Source organism: Rhinolophus sinicus, chromosome 6, assembly GCF_057876585.1.
Source record: "Rhinolophus sinicus isolate RSI-liver-muscle chromosome 6, RSI-T2T, whole genome shotgun sequence".
NCBI lineage: Eukaryota > Metazoa > Chordata > Mammalia > Chiroptera > Rhinolophidae > Rhinolophus > Rhinolophus sinicus.
The window spans coordinates 6,188,058-6,204,769 of NC_142506.1; the positions used below are offsets into that span (position 1 = coordinate 6,188,058).

General features: G+C 50.4%; 1 protein-coding gene across 1 annotated transcript in view; it reads right to left on the reverse strand.

Annotated features, from left to right (window-relative positions):
• TG (thyroglobulin) overlaps positions 1–16,712 on the reverse strand; it is a 211,028-nt gene that overhangs the window by 123,201 nt on the left and 71,115 nt on the right. Inside the window, exons 29-35 of the mRNA XM_019724102.3 lie at positions 15,714–15,794; positions 12,098–12,235; positions 11,411–11,587; positions 9,983–10,094; positions 8,105–8,184; positions 7,255–7,398; positions 1,068–1,130 (exon numbers count right to left, since the gene is read on the reverse strand). Of these exons, the coding sequence (XP_019579661.3) occupies positions 1,068–1,130; positions 7,255–7,398; positions 8,105–8,184; positions 9,983–10,094; positions 11,411–11,587; positions 12,098–12,235; positions 15,714–15,794 (795 nt within the window). The remainder of the gene's footprint in view (positions 1–1,067; positions 1,131–7,254; positions 7,399–8,104; positions 8,185–9,982; positions 10,095–11,410; positions 11,588–12,097; positions 12,236–15,713; positions 15,795–16,712) is intronic.

The window sequence follows — 16,712 nt, forward strand, 5'->3', positions numbered from 1 at the left end:
CAAAGTCTGGCTCAGACATGTATTATGTGCTTGCCTTGGGTGTATAAACCATCCGTGACCTGGCAATACCGATACTTACCTCACAGTATTTCAGAACCTAATACCAGATCATATATGTAGAGTGCTTAGATATAAGTCTTAAAGGGCTTAGACATAGACACTCTGGGTAGAGTGTGCAGAACACACACACACACACACACACACACACACACACACACACGCGTTCCCCGAAGTTAGCTATTTTTACTGAGAGAAGGAAACTGACAACATGGGTTGAGAACACTTACACTTTCAGCCTCAGACGTGACTATAAATGACTGCCTCCTGCGGGGCTATATTCTGTCCCTGCAGCCAGGACCATAATGACAGCCGTCTAGAGCCCCTCAGACATCATGTCACAGCGCAGGAATTAACGCTGCTCTGGCTCTCAGAGCCTCTCATTTCCTGACTAAGGGACGTGCAGCGAGGCCCATGCTGGTCTGCCCGCTTCCCCTTCGCCCCATCCAGAGAGGCCCCACCCCCTCCACCTCCCCGCACCTCCTGTGGCCTCGTGACCAGCCATGAGGTGGTGGGCCAGCTAGGACATGCAGGAGGGGACGGCAGTCTCAGTTTGGGCCTACTCCTGGGCTCGGGGCCAATGCCCCACCTCAGATGTCACCGTGCCACTCAGGGTGCTCATGGCGGTGAGGCTGAACTCTTCTGCACCAATGAACAGCTGAGTTCTTTCATGTTTTTGCCTCAGAAACCACTACTGTTGACATTGCCCCAGGTCCTTGATAGGCTGAAACAATCCTTAGAATGACAATTGAGAGAACTAGGCTTCAGTCCCACTCTGCTTCCACTTAGCCATGTTGTCTGACCAAGTCATTTAATTGCTGTGAGTCAGTTTCCTCATCTGTGAAATGGGCGCAGTGTTGGCATTGCCCTGTTTATGCATACGAGTAGTTGATAGGAACTGGAATTAATGAGTGTGAGAGGGTGGGGCTATCTATAAACTGCTGGACAAAAGCAAGGAGAATGACGCGGTGGCACTCTCAGCGGAGAGATTAACAAGACAAGGGACTCACCTTTCTCTGTGAGGGAAGGCAGAACCACTGAAGGGCAAAAACTGGGAGCATCATTGCCAGCAACTAGAAAGAAGAAAAAGGCAGTCGGTTAGCTCTCCTTTTCCCTCAATATCATTGAGTCCTGAAGGCAGTAAGAGAGGAACAACTTGTCCATAGCAACATTGGGCTTGGAAGGCAGAGTGTTCAACTGCCAGCACCACTCCTGCAGCAGCAGTCAGGATGGGCTCAGTTACGCTGATGTGACAATCGCAATATCTCAGGTGCTTGAAACAACAAAGGGTCGCCTCTCCCTGGCACCATGTGTCCACGGCACGTGGATTGGGGCTCTGCTCTACGTCATCCTCCCTCAAGGCCCAACGATACGGCAGCAGGAAAGAGAACACAGCAAACTCCACTCTTGCTCTTATACCTTCTGCCTCCAAGGGACACACATCACTTTGCACACATGTCACTGACTAAAGCCAGGGGTCAGGGGTGAAGAAGGGCAACCCTACCTTGTTCTAGAGACATATAGTGAACACCACAAATGTCTACAGCCATCACTTATTGACTCTGTGAACTTGGGCGAGGCAGTTAATCTCTCTGGGCCTCAGTTTGCACATCTGTACAATGGGGATGATACCACCTACCTAGAGAACCACTGTGAGGATTATAGGAGGTGACGTGGTGTCAGGAACAGGGAAAGAGCTCAGTAAAGGGCAGCTATGACTGGCAGGCCATGTGGCAGGATGCCACTTAGAAGCAGCGTGGAGGGACAAGCTGTCTGACTTCTTGTGGACCCAGTTTCAGCATTGATGACATGAGAATGATGTAAGAATTACATGAGAAACCACACATAGCCAGTAGGTCGTCCATAAGAGCTAATCACCTACCTTCTGCACCTTCTTCCTCCCTTACTGAACAAATCTAAATCTTCAGAGCCTCAGTATTCTTTTCTCCAAGTGGTCCAAGCTAAGAGTACAAGCAGTTTTCCCCACTCACTGCGCTATAGCAAGGTCAGAGGTCAAAGGTGGCACTCTGGGGTCAGGGGGCTGGGACAAAATTGGCTAGGCCACTTTCCTCTGTGTGACCTTGAGCAAGTGACTCGACCTCCCTGTCTTCAGTTTCTTTGTCTGTAAAATGGGGGTAATGACAGCACCTACCTTGGGGCTATGAGGTTTAAATGAGTCGGTACATGTAAAGCTTTGGGCATACAGTAAGCACTCAATAAATCCTGGCCATCATTCACTCTTAATATTGCCCTGGTACAGTGACACACTGTTGCCATCGTCTCTGGTCCTTGTCTGCCACCACGAAAAACATCGGGTCAGAGTCAGCCTATTCTGGTCCCCACCCTGTGACCCCTCCCCTGCCTGCTTCACTTTTGTTAGGCAAGCCATGACCCAGCATCTGAGCACTAGAACCTCCAGCTGCATCTTTTGTTGCGTGGCTCCACCTGCCTGGAAACACCTGCTCCCAGGCATCATTCTACACCCCTGGTTCCCATCCTTCAGCAGATGTGAGAATCCCCTAGAGGGCTGGGTCATGTGTATCTCGCTGGGCCCCACCCGGAGTGGCTGACAGAGCAGGCCTGGGCGGGGCCTGACATGAGGCATTTCTGACAACTTCCCAGGACATGCTGAATGCTGGTCGAAGGACACACTTGGAGGACCACTCATTGAAGCTTCTGTCCCCAGCCTTCTGTGGGTTCCTCTGACAATTCCAGATTTAGTACCAACCAGCCATGCCCCCGCGCTACCCAGCTGGCCAGCTTGGCGCTTGCACCAGCTTGTTTGTTTAAATGTCTGTCTTTCCTGGAAGAGAGTGGCTCTTGGAGCAAAGATCCTTAGAGTCCGCGTGGCCCTCAGGGGACAATTGGACCATCTGTGTTAAGGGCACTCAAGTGTCTACGCTTGGACCCAGTAATTCTGCTTGTGAAAATTTATCCTGAAATTCAAAGCAAGCTTGGTTTGCAAAGGAACATTCATGCAATAGTAAGGAAAGCCTGGAGACGATGTAACTACTTAACACTCTGAGATGGGTCAGGGAGCTACATTTCATCTGTGGGGCGAGACAGCATGCAGTTCTTCTCAGCGGAGTACTGACTGCATAGTTTGGCTATTGTTGTTCATGCTCTCTCAGGCACCATCAGTGTTTCATAACAGGGCACTATGAGCCCTATGGGTGGGACCTTCCTCACTGTACAGAAATAGCTGAGCCCTGAGGGCTCTCAGCTTCCCTGGGCCCCTGTGATACTGAAACCTTCAACATTCTCAGACCCTGGCAGGACTGACACCGCCCTGGGGACACCCCTCCTGAGAATCTTGCTGTATAACCTTGAGCGAGTCACTCAGCTAAATCACACTTGTTAAACAAATGAGCCCTAACCCTTCTGCTTCTTCCCAACTCTGCTCTCAGCAGCATCAAGTTGGTGGCTTGAAACTGGCCACGATGGGAATATTTACACCATGGCAAGTGGCAACCGCCAGAAAGCAACTCCGTCTTCTCTGGTTGCAGAATATTTGTCAGCACAGCACTGAATGAGAGGTAACAATAGTCCCTACCTCATGGAGTTGTTTGAGGACTAAGATGTCACCTGCAAAACACTACCTAGTGCCTGCAGCCAGCTCAGCTAGGTTAATGGCAGAAGCTATTGATAGGAGGTGAATGATGGTGAAGAATGGGCTGTACAGTACACTCTACCTACACGTGGTAGATTCTCCATGGGGTTCAGACAAGTCTAATTAGAAGAGCGTGGCATTTCCTTTGCAGGTTATGTTCCTATATCTAGAATTGCTACGGGGTCCAAGTGCATTTGCTTAACAAGAGAGAAACTGTGAGGCTTCGACTGATTTGTTTTGTTTTGTTTTGTTTTTTCAGAAGCCACATTTGACTTTGTAAATAAACCAAAGACCCTGCTGCACTTGCAGGCCTGGCACAGCTGTAGGAGACATGGTAGCCCTCGTTTCTTCAAAGAGCAGAGGGTCCCCAGGCCCCAGGGGCCCGCCCTTCCAGGAAACCTGGGCTCTGGGGCAGGGCCCTCCTCTGCCTGCACTCCCACCCAGGATGCTGAGAACGTTTCCTGTCTGGGTCCTGCTGCTGCCGGGAAGGGGCTGCAAACAGCCCCATTTGCATCACAATTGCTCATGTGGATCCTTAGTTCTGTGCAGAGACCCACGGAACTATCTGTTCACTGTGGACAGCAAAGTCAGGCTGCACATGCCCACAGGCGCTGTTGGTCCCCTCAAAATGCCCCCAATCGGGGCGTGTGCCTCAGCCTCCAGGTTTGTTCTGGGAACAGAGCCCAGGTACCAAGGTTCTGCTGTCATTGCCTAAGGGCAGGGGTCTGAGGCCCTGAGAGCTCTGAGGGCAGGGACATAGCCTACCCCAGCTCGGTGACCTGCTGACCGGTGGTCCCCATGCTGCTCCCTGTCCTCCACTTTCCTTTGTCTACATCCAGATTTGCCTGGGGTCATTTTGGCATAATTCCTGTAGAACGGAAGTCCATGCTCCGGAAGCACCCGTGGACGCCACGACAGCAACCCAAGCCAGAGCTCCGAACTCTCTGATTACAGAGAGAATAATTATCTCCTCCTGAGGGGACGGGAAGAGCGCCAGCCTCACAGGGGCTTGTAAGTGAATTCAGGGGAAAATACGCTGCTGACGTACGTCCAGTAAGTGCTTCAGGACGGTTCAGATTCTCTCACGTGGTCATCTGCAGTCGGAGCTCAATGAATAGCATGTCCTGCCCTTCCTCAGTGGTCGTTCCTCAGAAATGGGGCCTATGCTTTGCTTCTTGCACCTGGCTCTCAGCCGGAGGTCGAGTCGGGGTCCGTGGTCATCACTCAGTACAGATGTCAGCACACTAAATGATCAACTTTATGCAAGGGCCAAGTCTAGTATGGAAACTCTTTGCCAGAATTCCTTTGTAAGAATGTTTACCTCCTTTGCCCACACTGACGGAGGGGGAGGGCTGGGGTCCGACCCCCCCTTCAAGGTCTCCCCTAGCCCTGCAGAGGCTACTTCCTGTGGTGATGTGTGTGATTGTCTCATACAGAAAAAAGTCGTGACAACGCCAGCTTGCTTGCTGGGATTTGACAACACTGCACTGGTGTGGTTTTGTCTATTGCAGAGAATAGGATCCAAGACCAGACTAACATTCAGAATCCAGAAGGTGACTATGTTTTGGCTCAAAATACGTCATAAATCAAAAGATGGATCAACACAACTCAACTGGGAGGATGGTCTGATTCATTAAACTCGTCTCCCAGAGTAAGATCCCTTTGCTCTGCTTGGGTCTAGGAGGAAATCACCCACCAAGTCTTAAGACATACCCCACCGCCCACTTCTGAGGTAGTCAAGTTAGAGAAGAAAGTCTGGTGAGGACCTGATTCTGCTCTGACGGAGAGCCCTGGGCCACACCAGGTCATCCAAACCCTCTGACAGCCGGCCCTCTTCCTTCTGTTCTTCTGAAATGGGAAATGCAGAGCCACTCACACCAGAATGGCCATGAGCCATGTGCATCCCAAGGTATTTTCTACCCAGGCGTCATGAAAGACTGATGGCACTTTAGCATTTTAATTTCTCTCCCCATGTCCCCACGCAGTGAGGGTAGGTGGCACATAGTGTGCAGGAGTGCCTGTTTGGGCGTCTCCATGACAACGGGCCAGCAGATTGCAGGAGGTCCCTAAAGCAGGAAGGAGGGTCTCAGGAGCCTGCAGCAGTGGATTTGCACCCCTCTGAAGCAGAATTAATTTCTGTTCTTGTGTCCCCATAGCACTTTATGTATAAGACTGAAGCTACTATGCTACAGTTAATCATATATGCCCATGTCTTCCTTACTAGGATGCCAGCATCTAAGAAAAATGACTAGAGCATATTAATCTCAGACCGTATTAATCAACAGAGGGTCTGACTCACGATAGATACTCAGTACGTTTGCAAAGCATCTGGTCTACATCATAAGTGATCCTACCCCAGAATGGTTTATTTATTTACAGTCTGGAGCTCCTCCTCAGCTTGGGACACCTGGAGGATAGAAACCATGTCTCACTCATTCTCAGCTACATAACACAGGGATTTAGAGTCAGAAAGAACGAGGTCCAAATTCTAACTCTGTCATTCACCTACTGTGTGACCTTGGGCAAATGACTTAACCTCCCTGAGCCTCCCTTTCCTCATCTAACAGTGCTTGTGATGGCTAGATAAGACAATGCTTACAAAGTACTTGACACCCAGCCCCAAGAACAGAGGTTGGATTTGTGACCCCAGACGCCTTGGGCATGGTCGATGCTCAGGCAGTGTTTGTTGAATGAGGGCACCTGTGTGAATTTTTATTTCCCTGCCCTGTAGTTCCTGGGCAGAACTCCTGAGTCCCCAGCCTGACCCCATAGAATATATGTTGGAAAAAGTTAGTGGTCTGTGCAGTCGGATGAAAAGATACAGATGGAATGAGTTGGGACAATGAGAACCTTGGGTTCTTTTTGCCTTGCCAACTCCTGCCACGATGTTGTAACACTCTGGTCTGATTCCCATGACATTTCTGAAGAAATGAATTATTTCTTAAGCTTCTTGTTACCCAATTCGTCTCTGAACAACACGAAGGTGGAAAATGACATTTTCCAGTGTTTGGTGGGGCGAAGAGATGGAAAGAGGTGTGGGAGGAAAAACGGGCTACAGCCCTAACTGACAAGATGAGAAAACCAAGGGAACGTGGCTGAGGGCACATCTGTTGGTTTCCCTGTCTAGTAACAGCACCTTAATTGAACTTTGAGGAACTGTCTCTCCCCCAGTGCGTACACTTTCACTGGGACTGTCACTCAAACTTCCCCACCCTCCCTCTGGCAGTGAGTGAACCATAGCCCAAGCTGCGCCAAACTCCCTCCCTGAAATGTAAAGCTTGTATACAACCACCAACACCCGTTGGAGGAAACTGATGATGACAGTGACACACGGAAGAGGGTGTCCATTTGTTCCTGCTAAATACATCTGTGTTGCTGAGACCTAGTTGCTCATCTTTCCTCTGAGTCTATGAGCAGATCTGCAATCAATTCCTTTTCTGCTTAAGTTAAATAGAGTCCGTTTCTGTCGCTTGCGCCCCTTGGATCCTGGCGAGTCTACTCCACAGCCCAACGACAACATCCTGATACATGGCTGCAAAACGGTCAATTAATTATGGCCACAGAGCTGGTCAGGGCAGGTTACTTACCAGGTTTCTGGTACCATCCGAAGGGATAGGTGCTGACCTCAGTGTCGGCAGAGCCACAGTCCAAAATGTTCCAGGGTCCTCCATTTTCCTCACTGCATGTCTGAAGCCCCAGACTGTTCAGAATGAGGCACGTCACCTCCCCTCCTGGGACAAAAAAAAAAAAAAAAAAAAAATTTACCAAGATGGAAGATTCTAATGGAAAGAGGGAAATTCTGCAAACTCACTCTTCAGCAGACATTTGGGGTTCACTATAGTCCAAGTAAGATCTTAGCCACTGATGAAAAACCTGGTACCTCAGTGAGCTTCTGGTCCAAGAGAACAGGGATAGAGGCAGCTAATACTATGGAGCCCCCATTAGGTGCCCAGGCCTTCTAGGGCTCTGTTTGCATCATATCACTCGGTCCCCACACAACCCGACGAGGAGGTTAGCATCTGTGTCCCCATTTACAGAGTCGGAAATCGAGGCTTGGAGATTAAGCGACTTTCCCAGGATCACATCACTAGCAAGTGACTGAATCAAGTTGTAAATACAGATCATATGCGTGGATCCAAAGTTCACCCCACAAAGCTGCGTAACTGGAGGCTTGACAGAGGAGAAGCTAGCTAAGTGAGTGTGGAAGGAAAGCTATTCGAGTCAGGCAGAAGCACTGTGTAAAGCTGAGTGGGCCCTGGAACAGGCGCCATGTCTGCTATCCCACCCATTAGCACTTCCCCTTTCCAAGTCCCCACTCCCCATCCGAGAACAAGGATCACTCCTCCCCACCAGCCATGAGGAGATGCTGAGAACAAGAGATCATAGATGTGACCGCAAAGTTCTGTATGCAGGCGAGGGGGCTGCTCTCACTGTTACCTTTTAACTGGGAAACGTTTAGAAAGCCAAAGCCGGTGCAGCAGGGGTCCACATCGCACTGTCGTTCACACTCGAAGAAGCTGGCGTAGGAAGAGAAAGAGCAGGCCTGAAGGTTTTCCTTGGTGGCCCAGGGCCTACTGGTGGGCTCAACGGCAGTCATTCTTACTTCCGGGGACCTGCTTTCTTTATGACTACCTAAATTGGGGGTGTTCTGGCCAATACACATGAGTGGATTCCTAGCTCTGAGGGTTTTTTTCTGAAAACAAAACTCCACTCTGCCATCCTTCATTAATTCATTTGCTCATTCATTCATCAAGCATACATGTATTCTGTACCTACTACGTGCCTGGCTCCAAGCTAACCCAGCATCCTGAATGCACTACCGTACCTTTCAGATAGAAAGTCCCAGCTTTGGATTCTGGGAAAGGAAAGAAATGGTAGGGAAGGCGTCTCCAGAAGTGGGGGTTCCATGGGCACACAGTTGGAGTGACCCAGGCAGGTGCCTGTGGGTTCCCTCCCCCACCCTACCCCCTCTACAACATAGGCTAGTCTCACTCCAAGAACACACCCGTGTTGGCTGGGTCACTGCATCCAGGTGCTGTCTCAGGACCGACTTTGCTCAGTAACTCAGTACGGCAACTGGACTCCACCGTCAGCTTCTAGTGGGTTCCCACCAGTGCTCTGAGATCAGCTCTGAGTCCCCGGCTCCGGCCCTGACCACATGTCGCAGCTCTGAGCACTCATTCCCGATTCCTGGGAGCTCGCTCACCCTCTGAAAGCCTTCTGGGTGTGGAGAAACGGCCTCTTTCCTGCCGTTCTCCTTTGCGGTCTTAGGAGCTCCCTGAACCCTAGTCACAGCATGATGGATAAAACCCCCATCTCCTGGGCAGCTCTGCTGATGCTGACTTCATCTTTGCGCTGATGCCCACAGACCCCCTGCCCGTGGTGCCCTCTCCCAGAGCCCTGCCCACCTGCCTACCTTCCACTTCACTTTACTTTCTTGGAAACCCACTGCTAAACCCCAGCCTGGATGATGTGGTTTCCCGCTGAATGACTCTTTCCTGCGTCCCACAGCCGCTGTGGCAGAACTGGGGACAGGCTGACCCTGGTTCCGAGCCTCCTTCTCTTTCCCCCACCCGCCAGCATGGGTGGTGCCCAGCCAGAGCTCCCCAGACGACCTCGTATCATCTTTTTATGTCCACTTGCAAAAGCCAATCTTAAACATCGGCAACACGACAGTTTTATAAATCAACAGTTCATAGATTGGTGACTCGAATTCTAAAATCCAAAAGAATCACCAGGAGGAGAAGCTTACTGAAAATTTAGATTCTTGAGCCCCCATCCCAGAAAATGCTGGCTCCATGGGCCCAGGGAATGACCCAAGAATGTGGTTTGTAAAGAATCCTCCTGGTTATTCTGATGGGTGAGAGCCACAGAGGAAGCGGAGAGAAGCAGCCCCTTCAATGAAAACAACTAAGTAACAGCTAACTAACTAAATACATAAGAAAATACATTACTCAAATAATAAATAAATTAAAAAGTCCGTCCAGATTCTGAATACAGCACAGTGAGACTTTGCTGATCCAGTTTATTGTAATTTTTATTAATTAATAATCATTGATTCATTATTTAATTAATAAGATGATGGCTCATTTCGTTTTGCATCAACTGACTGGAGGTCCAGCATCAGGAACTTACCTTAGGGACGGTTTTTCGATGTGGTTACTTCCTTATTACCTGTTTCCCTCTTTACAGATTCTTATGTATGTGCTTTTGACTGATATTATGTCACTTTCTTTATGCAGCAGAAAGGTCTTACTAATAAACATCGGCAGCGGGGCAGGAGTGGGGGCAGGGGGGTGTGGTGACATAGCTTACCCACTGGAAATAGACTTGTCAGACATGGGAATTTTGCTTCTAATGGAAATCCCCGTCAGTTTTTGGAATGGCAGGCGAGTGTAAAAGTTCTCCACTTTTTCTTTCAGTACAACTACACAGGGGAAGAAAGAAATTGCATTATTTAAGGAGAGATTTGTTGTATCCGTGAAAGTATGCAGACGGAGGTGTACAAGCCAGACTGAGTGCTTCCCATGAAAGATGGCTTCGTAAACTCATGTATTCACTCTCTGCTCCCATCCCAAATCTCACTAAAATAGTAGTAAAGGTATTCTTATAAAGGCACACACAGGGATAAAATGAACAGGATAGAGGATATAGCAACACAGTTTTAGAAGCTAGAAAGCACATAGAAAAGTAAAAAAAAAAAAAACAAATGGACTTAATAGTTCTAAAAAATGCTGAACTCTCAACTTTTCTGTGGGAAGAACCAAGAAGCAACTCCATCCACCTTCTAGAATCCCGAAAGTGTTGGCAGCTCTGGGATGAAGGTAGGCTAAACCAGGAGGGGCTGGAGATCTCTTTAGGAGGCAACTGTGTCTCCAGATGCCCTCCTCTGCTTTCCACAGGGACAGCTGCCCTCTCCCCACCTCAGAAGAAGACGGAGGCTTATTCTCTGGAGAGGACAAAAGAGCGGGTCTCTTGGGTACACCCGGTCAAACTAATGGTGGGTGTACCACACTGAAACCGGGGGATTCTTTCAAGTCAATCTACACGGTGAATAATCGAGGCTCTTTCATCTCCCAACCTTCTTTGGAATCCAAGCCAACAGCAGCCTGCCTCATGCCCCCAGGTGAGATATTATAAGATCCCTCTGGACAAAGGACCTATAAAGAATGACATGAGGGATTCTCCAGAGGGTGGCCTGACAGATTGTCCTCCAGGGAAACCTAACGTCAACAAGCTCCCGCCACACACTCAGAGCTTCTGCTCAGCTTCTGGGCCCTTCTCTTACGTTTGAGTGGAAAACCACGGGTCACCAGATAGCTGAGAAAGGCCTCAGGAAAGACTCTAGCACAGTAAATGAAAGATAACAACATCTCAGAAGAAAAGGAGACCATGCAGGGTGAAAAAAAACTCCAAAACAAGCAAAAAAAGGTGTTGTTAATGCCCTCAGAGAGAAAAATTAACTAGTATCTTGTTAGAGCCACAGTTGTTGAGATTTGCTGTAATAAATGTAAGTAACTGGTCTGTGCGTGGACAGAAGCTTTCCCTGAGGAGCGGGGTTCTGGGGCAGGATTACTCTCTACAGTCAACTTGATGCATTTTGAATGGCTTCACATCTCTACAAGGAGAGTGGATAACTTTACTTTTTATTTAAAAAAAAGAATAGTTGTTCTGGATAATCTAAGGTTGCAGAGACAGCGGCCACCAGAAATGCAGTCTCGGCAAATCCCATGGAGTGCTCACCTTTCCTCCGGAACAGGGCAGTTGGCCTGTGGGGCAGGGTCAGTCTGCAGCCCCTGGGACTGGATTCCAGGACATCATCACACAGCTGGGCCTCTGGGTAGAGGGTGCAGGTGAGGTACAAGGGGGAGCTGTCTCTTATCTCCGCCAGCTGGCAGAAAGCGGGCTCCTGGATACAGCCTGCGGGCAAGAGAGCTGTGGGTTTCCGTGCTTGGGAGGCCTGCAGGCGACGGCTCCCTCTGCAGGACCTCCTGTGGGGAGATGCCCCAGAGGGATTCTTCCAAGGCAGGGCAGAGCCCCAGTCTGGAAAGCCCAAGAAAATGGATGGATGGACGGACGGACGGATGGATGGATGGATGGACAGATGGATGGATGGATGGACGGATGGACGGATGGATGGATGGATGGACGGATGGATGGATGGATGGACGGACGGATGGACGGACGGATGGCTGGCTGGATAAAGGTTCTGGGAGCAGAGCAGAGCATAACTACACTATAAGCTTCTTGAAGACATGGGTTATGTCCTGTCTTTCTTCTATGTCACCCATGGTACTAACATGGAAATGATCCCTGAGTCAGTCATTGAATTCGATCGTATCTATTTCTCAAGAGTTGTTACACCAGGCCTGTGACGCCTGACCACAGGGTCTGGAAGAAGAACGATGAGGTCTAAGGAAGGATACTTACGAGAAAGGCACCACAGGTTTGCCTGCGGAGGTGAAAATAGGTGTTTGAACAGCCAGTGCTGCTGGCTCGGCAGGGATCGGTTCTCACTGACCATGACCTGGGTAAGGTCCACAGGGGAGAAAAACTCTGTCGTCAAGTCTGAAAAAGAAGGAGGGAGGGAACTTCCTTTGCCTTTAGCTCCAGAATGAATCAGTCTCTCTCTCTCTCTCTCTCTCTCTCTCTCTCTCTCTCTCGCTCGCTCGCTCGCACGCACACACACACACAGACACACACACACACACACATTTTTAGGCTATGAGAGGCCAGGCAGGTCTAGAGTCAATAGGGCTGGGAGTCCGCTCAGGCAGGAGAGGGGCACAAGGTCCCAAAACATGCTAAAAATTATGTAGTTGCAAAATCTTAGAGGAAACCTTGGGAGCCATCTGGTTCAACTTGTCACCCAAGGCAGGGCTTTTCCCCATGATGCCTCTGGCTGATGCCCCTGCAGTCCTGCCAGACATGTCTGCACCGACCACAGCAGCTCACCCCATCATTAGGAAGCTGTGGGGTCAAATCTGCCTGTAGCACTGAATCACGGGTGCTGCTTCTGTCTTCTGAAGCCGCATGGAAGTCTCTCTCCCTCCCAAAGGCAGCCTTCATCGGTGAAGACAGCTTTCAGCTCCGCTCAGCCCCACACCTGTACGTTCCCGCTTAACCATGCCCTGTGTCTCCGTGACTGGGATCCTCCTGGACGCTGTACCACCCAAGGATGGAAACCCAAGCTGCTTTGGGCCCAGGCTCTACCTGCATTCAGAGCCTCGTCTCTCCAGCTGCCTGAACCCACACTCCAGAAGCGTGCTAACACTGGTCACCACAGCCCATCACTTCACCGCTGGCTACCCAGGGCCACTGCCTGTGTTCACCCTGCATGTATACCCTTCTTCCTCACGTACCTACTCACGTACCTCACGGCACACCTGTAGTTCTGAGTCACACTGCCCTCAGAGCCTTTGCACAACTGCTCCCTCACGTGGAATACCTTCCCCCAGGTGTCCTCTGAAAACGCCTGGCAGAGCCTTCTAGGCTCCTTGGAGAAGCCTTTCCTGACTCCTGCAGGTCACCTCACATCCTCTGTCCCCTGCGTTCCCACTGCCCCGGACACCTGCCCCTGGAAAGCCCTTGTCACAATGTCCTGTGTGGCTGGCATGTGGGGATTCCCAGTCCGTGAACATCCTGTGTATGGCACAGCGTGTGTGCTCCAGAAAGGCCTGGTGGGCGGCAGGAAGAATACTGCGGCCAGTCAGTATTCCTGGTTTACAGCCATCGTGGGAAGAATCTGTTTGCGCCTCACTCTCTCCAAACTTTTGCGCTTCCCCTGAAGGCAAGGAGGCCAACGCGAGGTTGTTCTTATTGGCTCAAACACTCAGGCTATCCAGTAACCTGAAGCAGAAAGGGGGACGTTCCTCCCTGGGCTTTGAATCCGAGAGGCCATTCACAGGGCCACCAGGCCACCGGGGAGCATAGGCCAGGGAAATGAGCCACGGAGAAGCCACTGGGCCCCATCTCAGAGGACCGGATCAAAGGGTTTCTCCTGCAGGGACGTTATCTTCCTACGACCAGGAATGTAATCGGCTGAGAAAGGGAAAACTGAGCTGAGCTTTGTCTATTCACCTTGCATCCCTCCAAGGTCTTGGGCGAGGGCCCAGCTCCCTTCTGGTGGGGGGGAAAGGAGGCTTCCTTCCTCTGGGAGTCATGGGATAGTTCTACAGACTGTAGCTGTGGGCCTGGCACAGCGTATCAGGATGGATTTTACAGAATGTTCTCAAGTGTCCCGAAATCATTCCCACTGACATTGTCACAAGGGGTACAGTTATACCTCAGAGGCACTGCTGAGCCGGGGGTCCCAAATGCCCCCAGCCCAGCAGGGGCCGGCAGGAGTGTAGGCTGCTGAGTGGGGACCCGAGCAAACAGGAGAGCCATGATCTCATGGGAGAAGCGGCACAACTCATCTCAGAGGAGAGCTGGTTGCCAGGTAAAGACATGGAGCCAGTGCCGCCAGAGCTTTTCCTGTTTTTCTCTGCGGGAGCTAAAAGTCTGAATTTTTATATAAAAATCTCTGAATTTTAAAAAAGATTGGCTCAGCTTTTTTAAAAAAAAAAAAGTCTACACTGCAAATCAAACCAAACCCATCTGCTCTGTCAGCTGGAGGAGGGGGTGTCCGGGACTCAACTCTCGAGCCCACACTGTGCGGGCAGCAGCTGGTGTTCTAGAAATGCCCAGGCTTTGGAGTCGGCTGACCATGGTTTGAGCCCTGCACTGCTGTTTACTCAGTGCTGGGCTGGCTGACACGGGGTATACCGAGGCATGTAAAGCCTCACGTTTCTCATCGGCAAAATGGGAATAATGACGCAGATCAACGGAGTTGTCACAACGTTTGCAGGATGACATCCTTAAAGCACCAAATAGCACCCAGGAAGCTCGAGAGTGGGGCTTGCTGGCCTCTGCTGCCTCCGTGCTGAGTTTCGAAGTCACCCATGTGTCAGCTGGAACGTGATGGCTGGCAGCAGATAAACCTGAACACCAGCCACGCGCTCGGCAGGTTCCCAAGGAAGAACTGATTTCCGAGGGTGCCAATGCTGGGTGGGCAGAGACCAGAAAGGCGCGGGCCAGGTCACTGTGCAGAAGGAACACAGCCAAACGCTTGATGAGACAGAACAAGGCGGGGACATCTCCTGGGCCCACACCCCACTCCCACCACCCCGCTGGCGAAACAGAAGCTTCCAGTGGAAAACCTCTGAAGGTGCAGAACACATCGCGGCTAAGAGCGTTTGTACAGGAATGTGTACTGTGACCCTAGTTTCAAACTTAAGCGGGGACCTAGTATCTGACGGGCAATACAGGAAGAGAGATGGGACGGGGACTAAAGCTCATGCAGGGCTTGCTATGAGCCCACTCAGTGCTGGGATCGTCTTCGCCAATTCCTCCAGTGCCACTTCGGGGCACCAGCGCAATCTGCAGAACTAGCTCCTCTGCTTCCCACAATCGCCCTGTCTCAGGGGTACTGCTTTATTCTCATTCATTGAAAGGGAAACTGAGGTTCAGAGAAGGTGGCTCAGGGTTGCACAGGCAGTTAGAGGCAGAGTTACGATTTGGACCCTGCTCTCTGGATCTGAGACCCCACACTACACACCAGGACACAACCCTCCAGTCCCACGACTCCATGAATGCAGACGGAAGCCATGACCGACCGCCAAGCAACTCCTACGAGACACACTGCATAAAATGACTCTCTCAAAAGGCTCTCACTGCCGTCTCATTACCAAACAACTCCAGAATACTTACATTTGCTTATACTCTTCAGGGTTTCATGTATGAAGCCACTGACCTGTCAGATAAACCTCTTTCGTTAATAGGATTTTTGCTGGTTTTGAGATTGGGTTGTTTTCTTTCCCGGCAGCAGTGGTGACTTAGCAATGACCTCACCTTGCTTTCTTCCAATTGCCCCTCTGAGGAGCTGGCCATACTTATGAAGCGGGTAAGTGGGTTCAAAGTGTAGAGGGGAGTCTGTGGCTGCAGAATGGCATCTGGTCTCCACAGCCAGACACCCAAGTTTAGAAAACGGTTTTGGGGTTGGTACCTGTTTCTGCCGGAGATACTGGCTTTGGCTCCATGTCTCTTCTGCAGCCCATAGACTCAGACCGCGATCCCATGTCAGAATCTAGGAGAAGAAAAAGGATTGTTGTTTCCATGTTGGGCAGGCCCACAAAATGGTGATGGCAACGAGAAAATCCTCACGGTCCACAGCCAGGGGCCCAGGACAAGATCTGGAAAATTCCAGGGCCATTGGTCTGCACTCTTTGGCCTCTCATGGAACATCCGCCAACAATAGTATCAGCACTATTATTGTCCTTGACATTTGAAATTGGTAACATTTGCAAAGCCCTTTCAAGTGTATGAAATATCTCCATAAACATGGTCTTTACCACAACCTGTGAAGGAAAGAAGTTAAGATTTCCATTTCACTCTTAAAAAAAACTGTGACTCAGCTGACATAACTTATCCCAGACCAGGAGGTGATCGAGTAGACGAATCAGAATTTGAGAAAATCAAGTAAAATGTCCAAGTTGGGAACAGGTCTTCCATGAAAGCACAGCAAGCTGCCGGAGAGAATGGGGTGTTACGGCTAGTGGGCGCTTCTGTTTAGTGTCACAGATTCCTGGGGAGAAGCAGTTCCTTATGTTTATTACCAGCTAGCACCTTATTTACCAGACATGTCTGACAACTGGGAAGCAGTGGATCTGGAACCAGTGTCTGGGCCCCACGCCCAGGACCTCCTGTCCACGCTCTGTGCTCTTTCACACTATTTCACAAGCATAGAAACAAGTCACCAGTCCTATCTTTAGGGGACTGGCGGTCGGTAAGGAGGCTCATGGGAGGAGGAGGGAAGTGATACAGAGGCTGGCCTCGCACCTGGCACCTATGGCCGTGACATGTAACGGTCCCTGCAGAGGCTGGAGCTCCTTGCAGGCCAAGGCTGCGCCTCACCCATCACTCTCACCCCACATTACTCAGACTCAGCCCAAATGCCTTTCACAGTCCCTCGCTCTGAGTCGACACTCCGTCAACGCACAGTAAA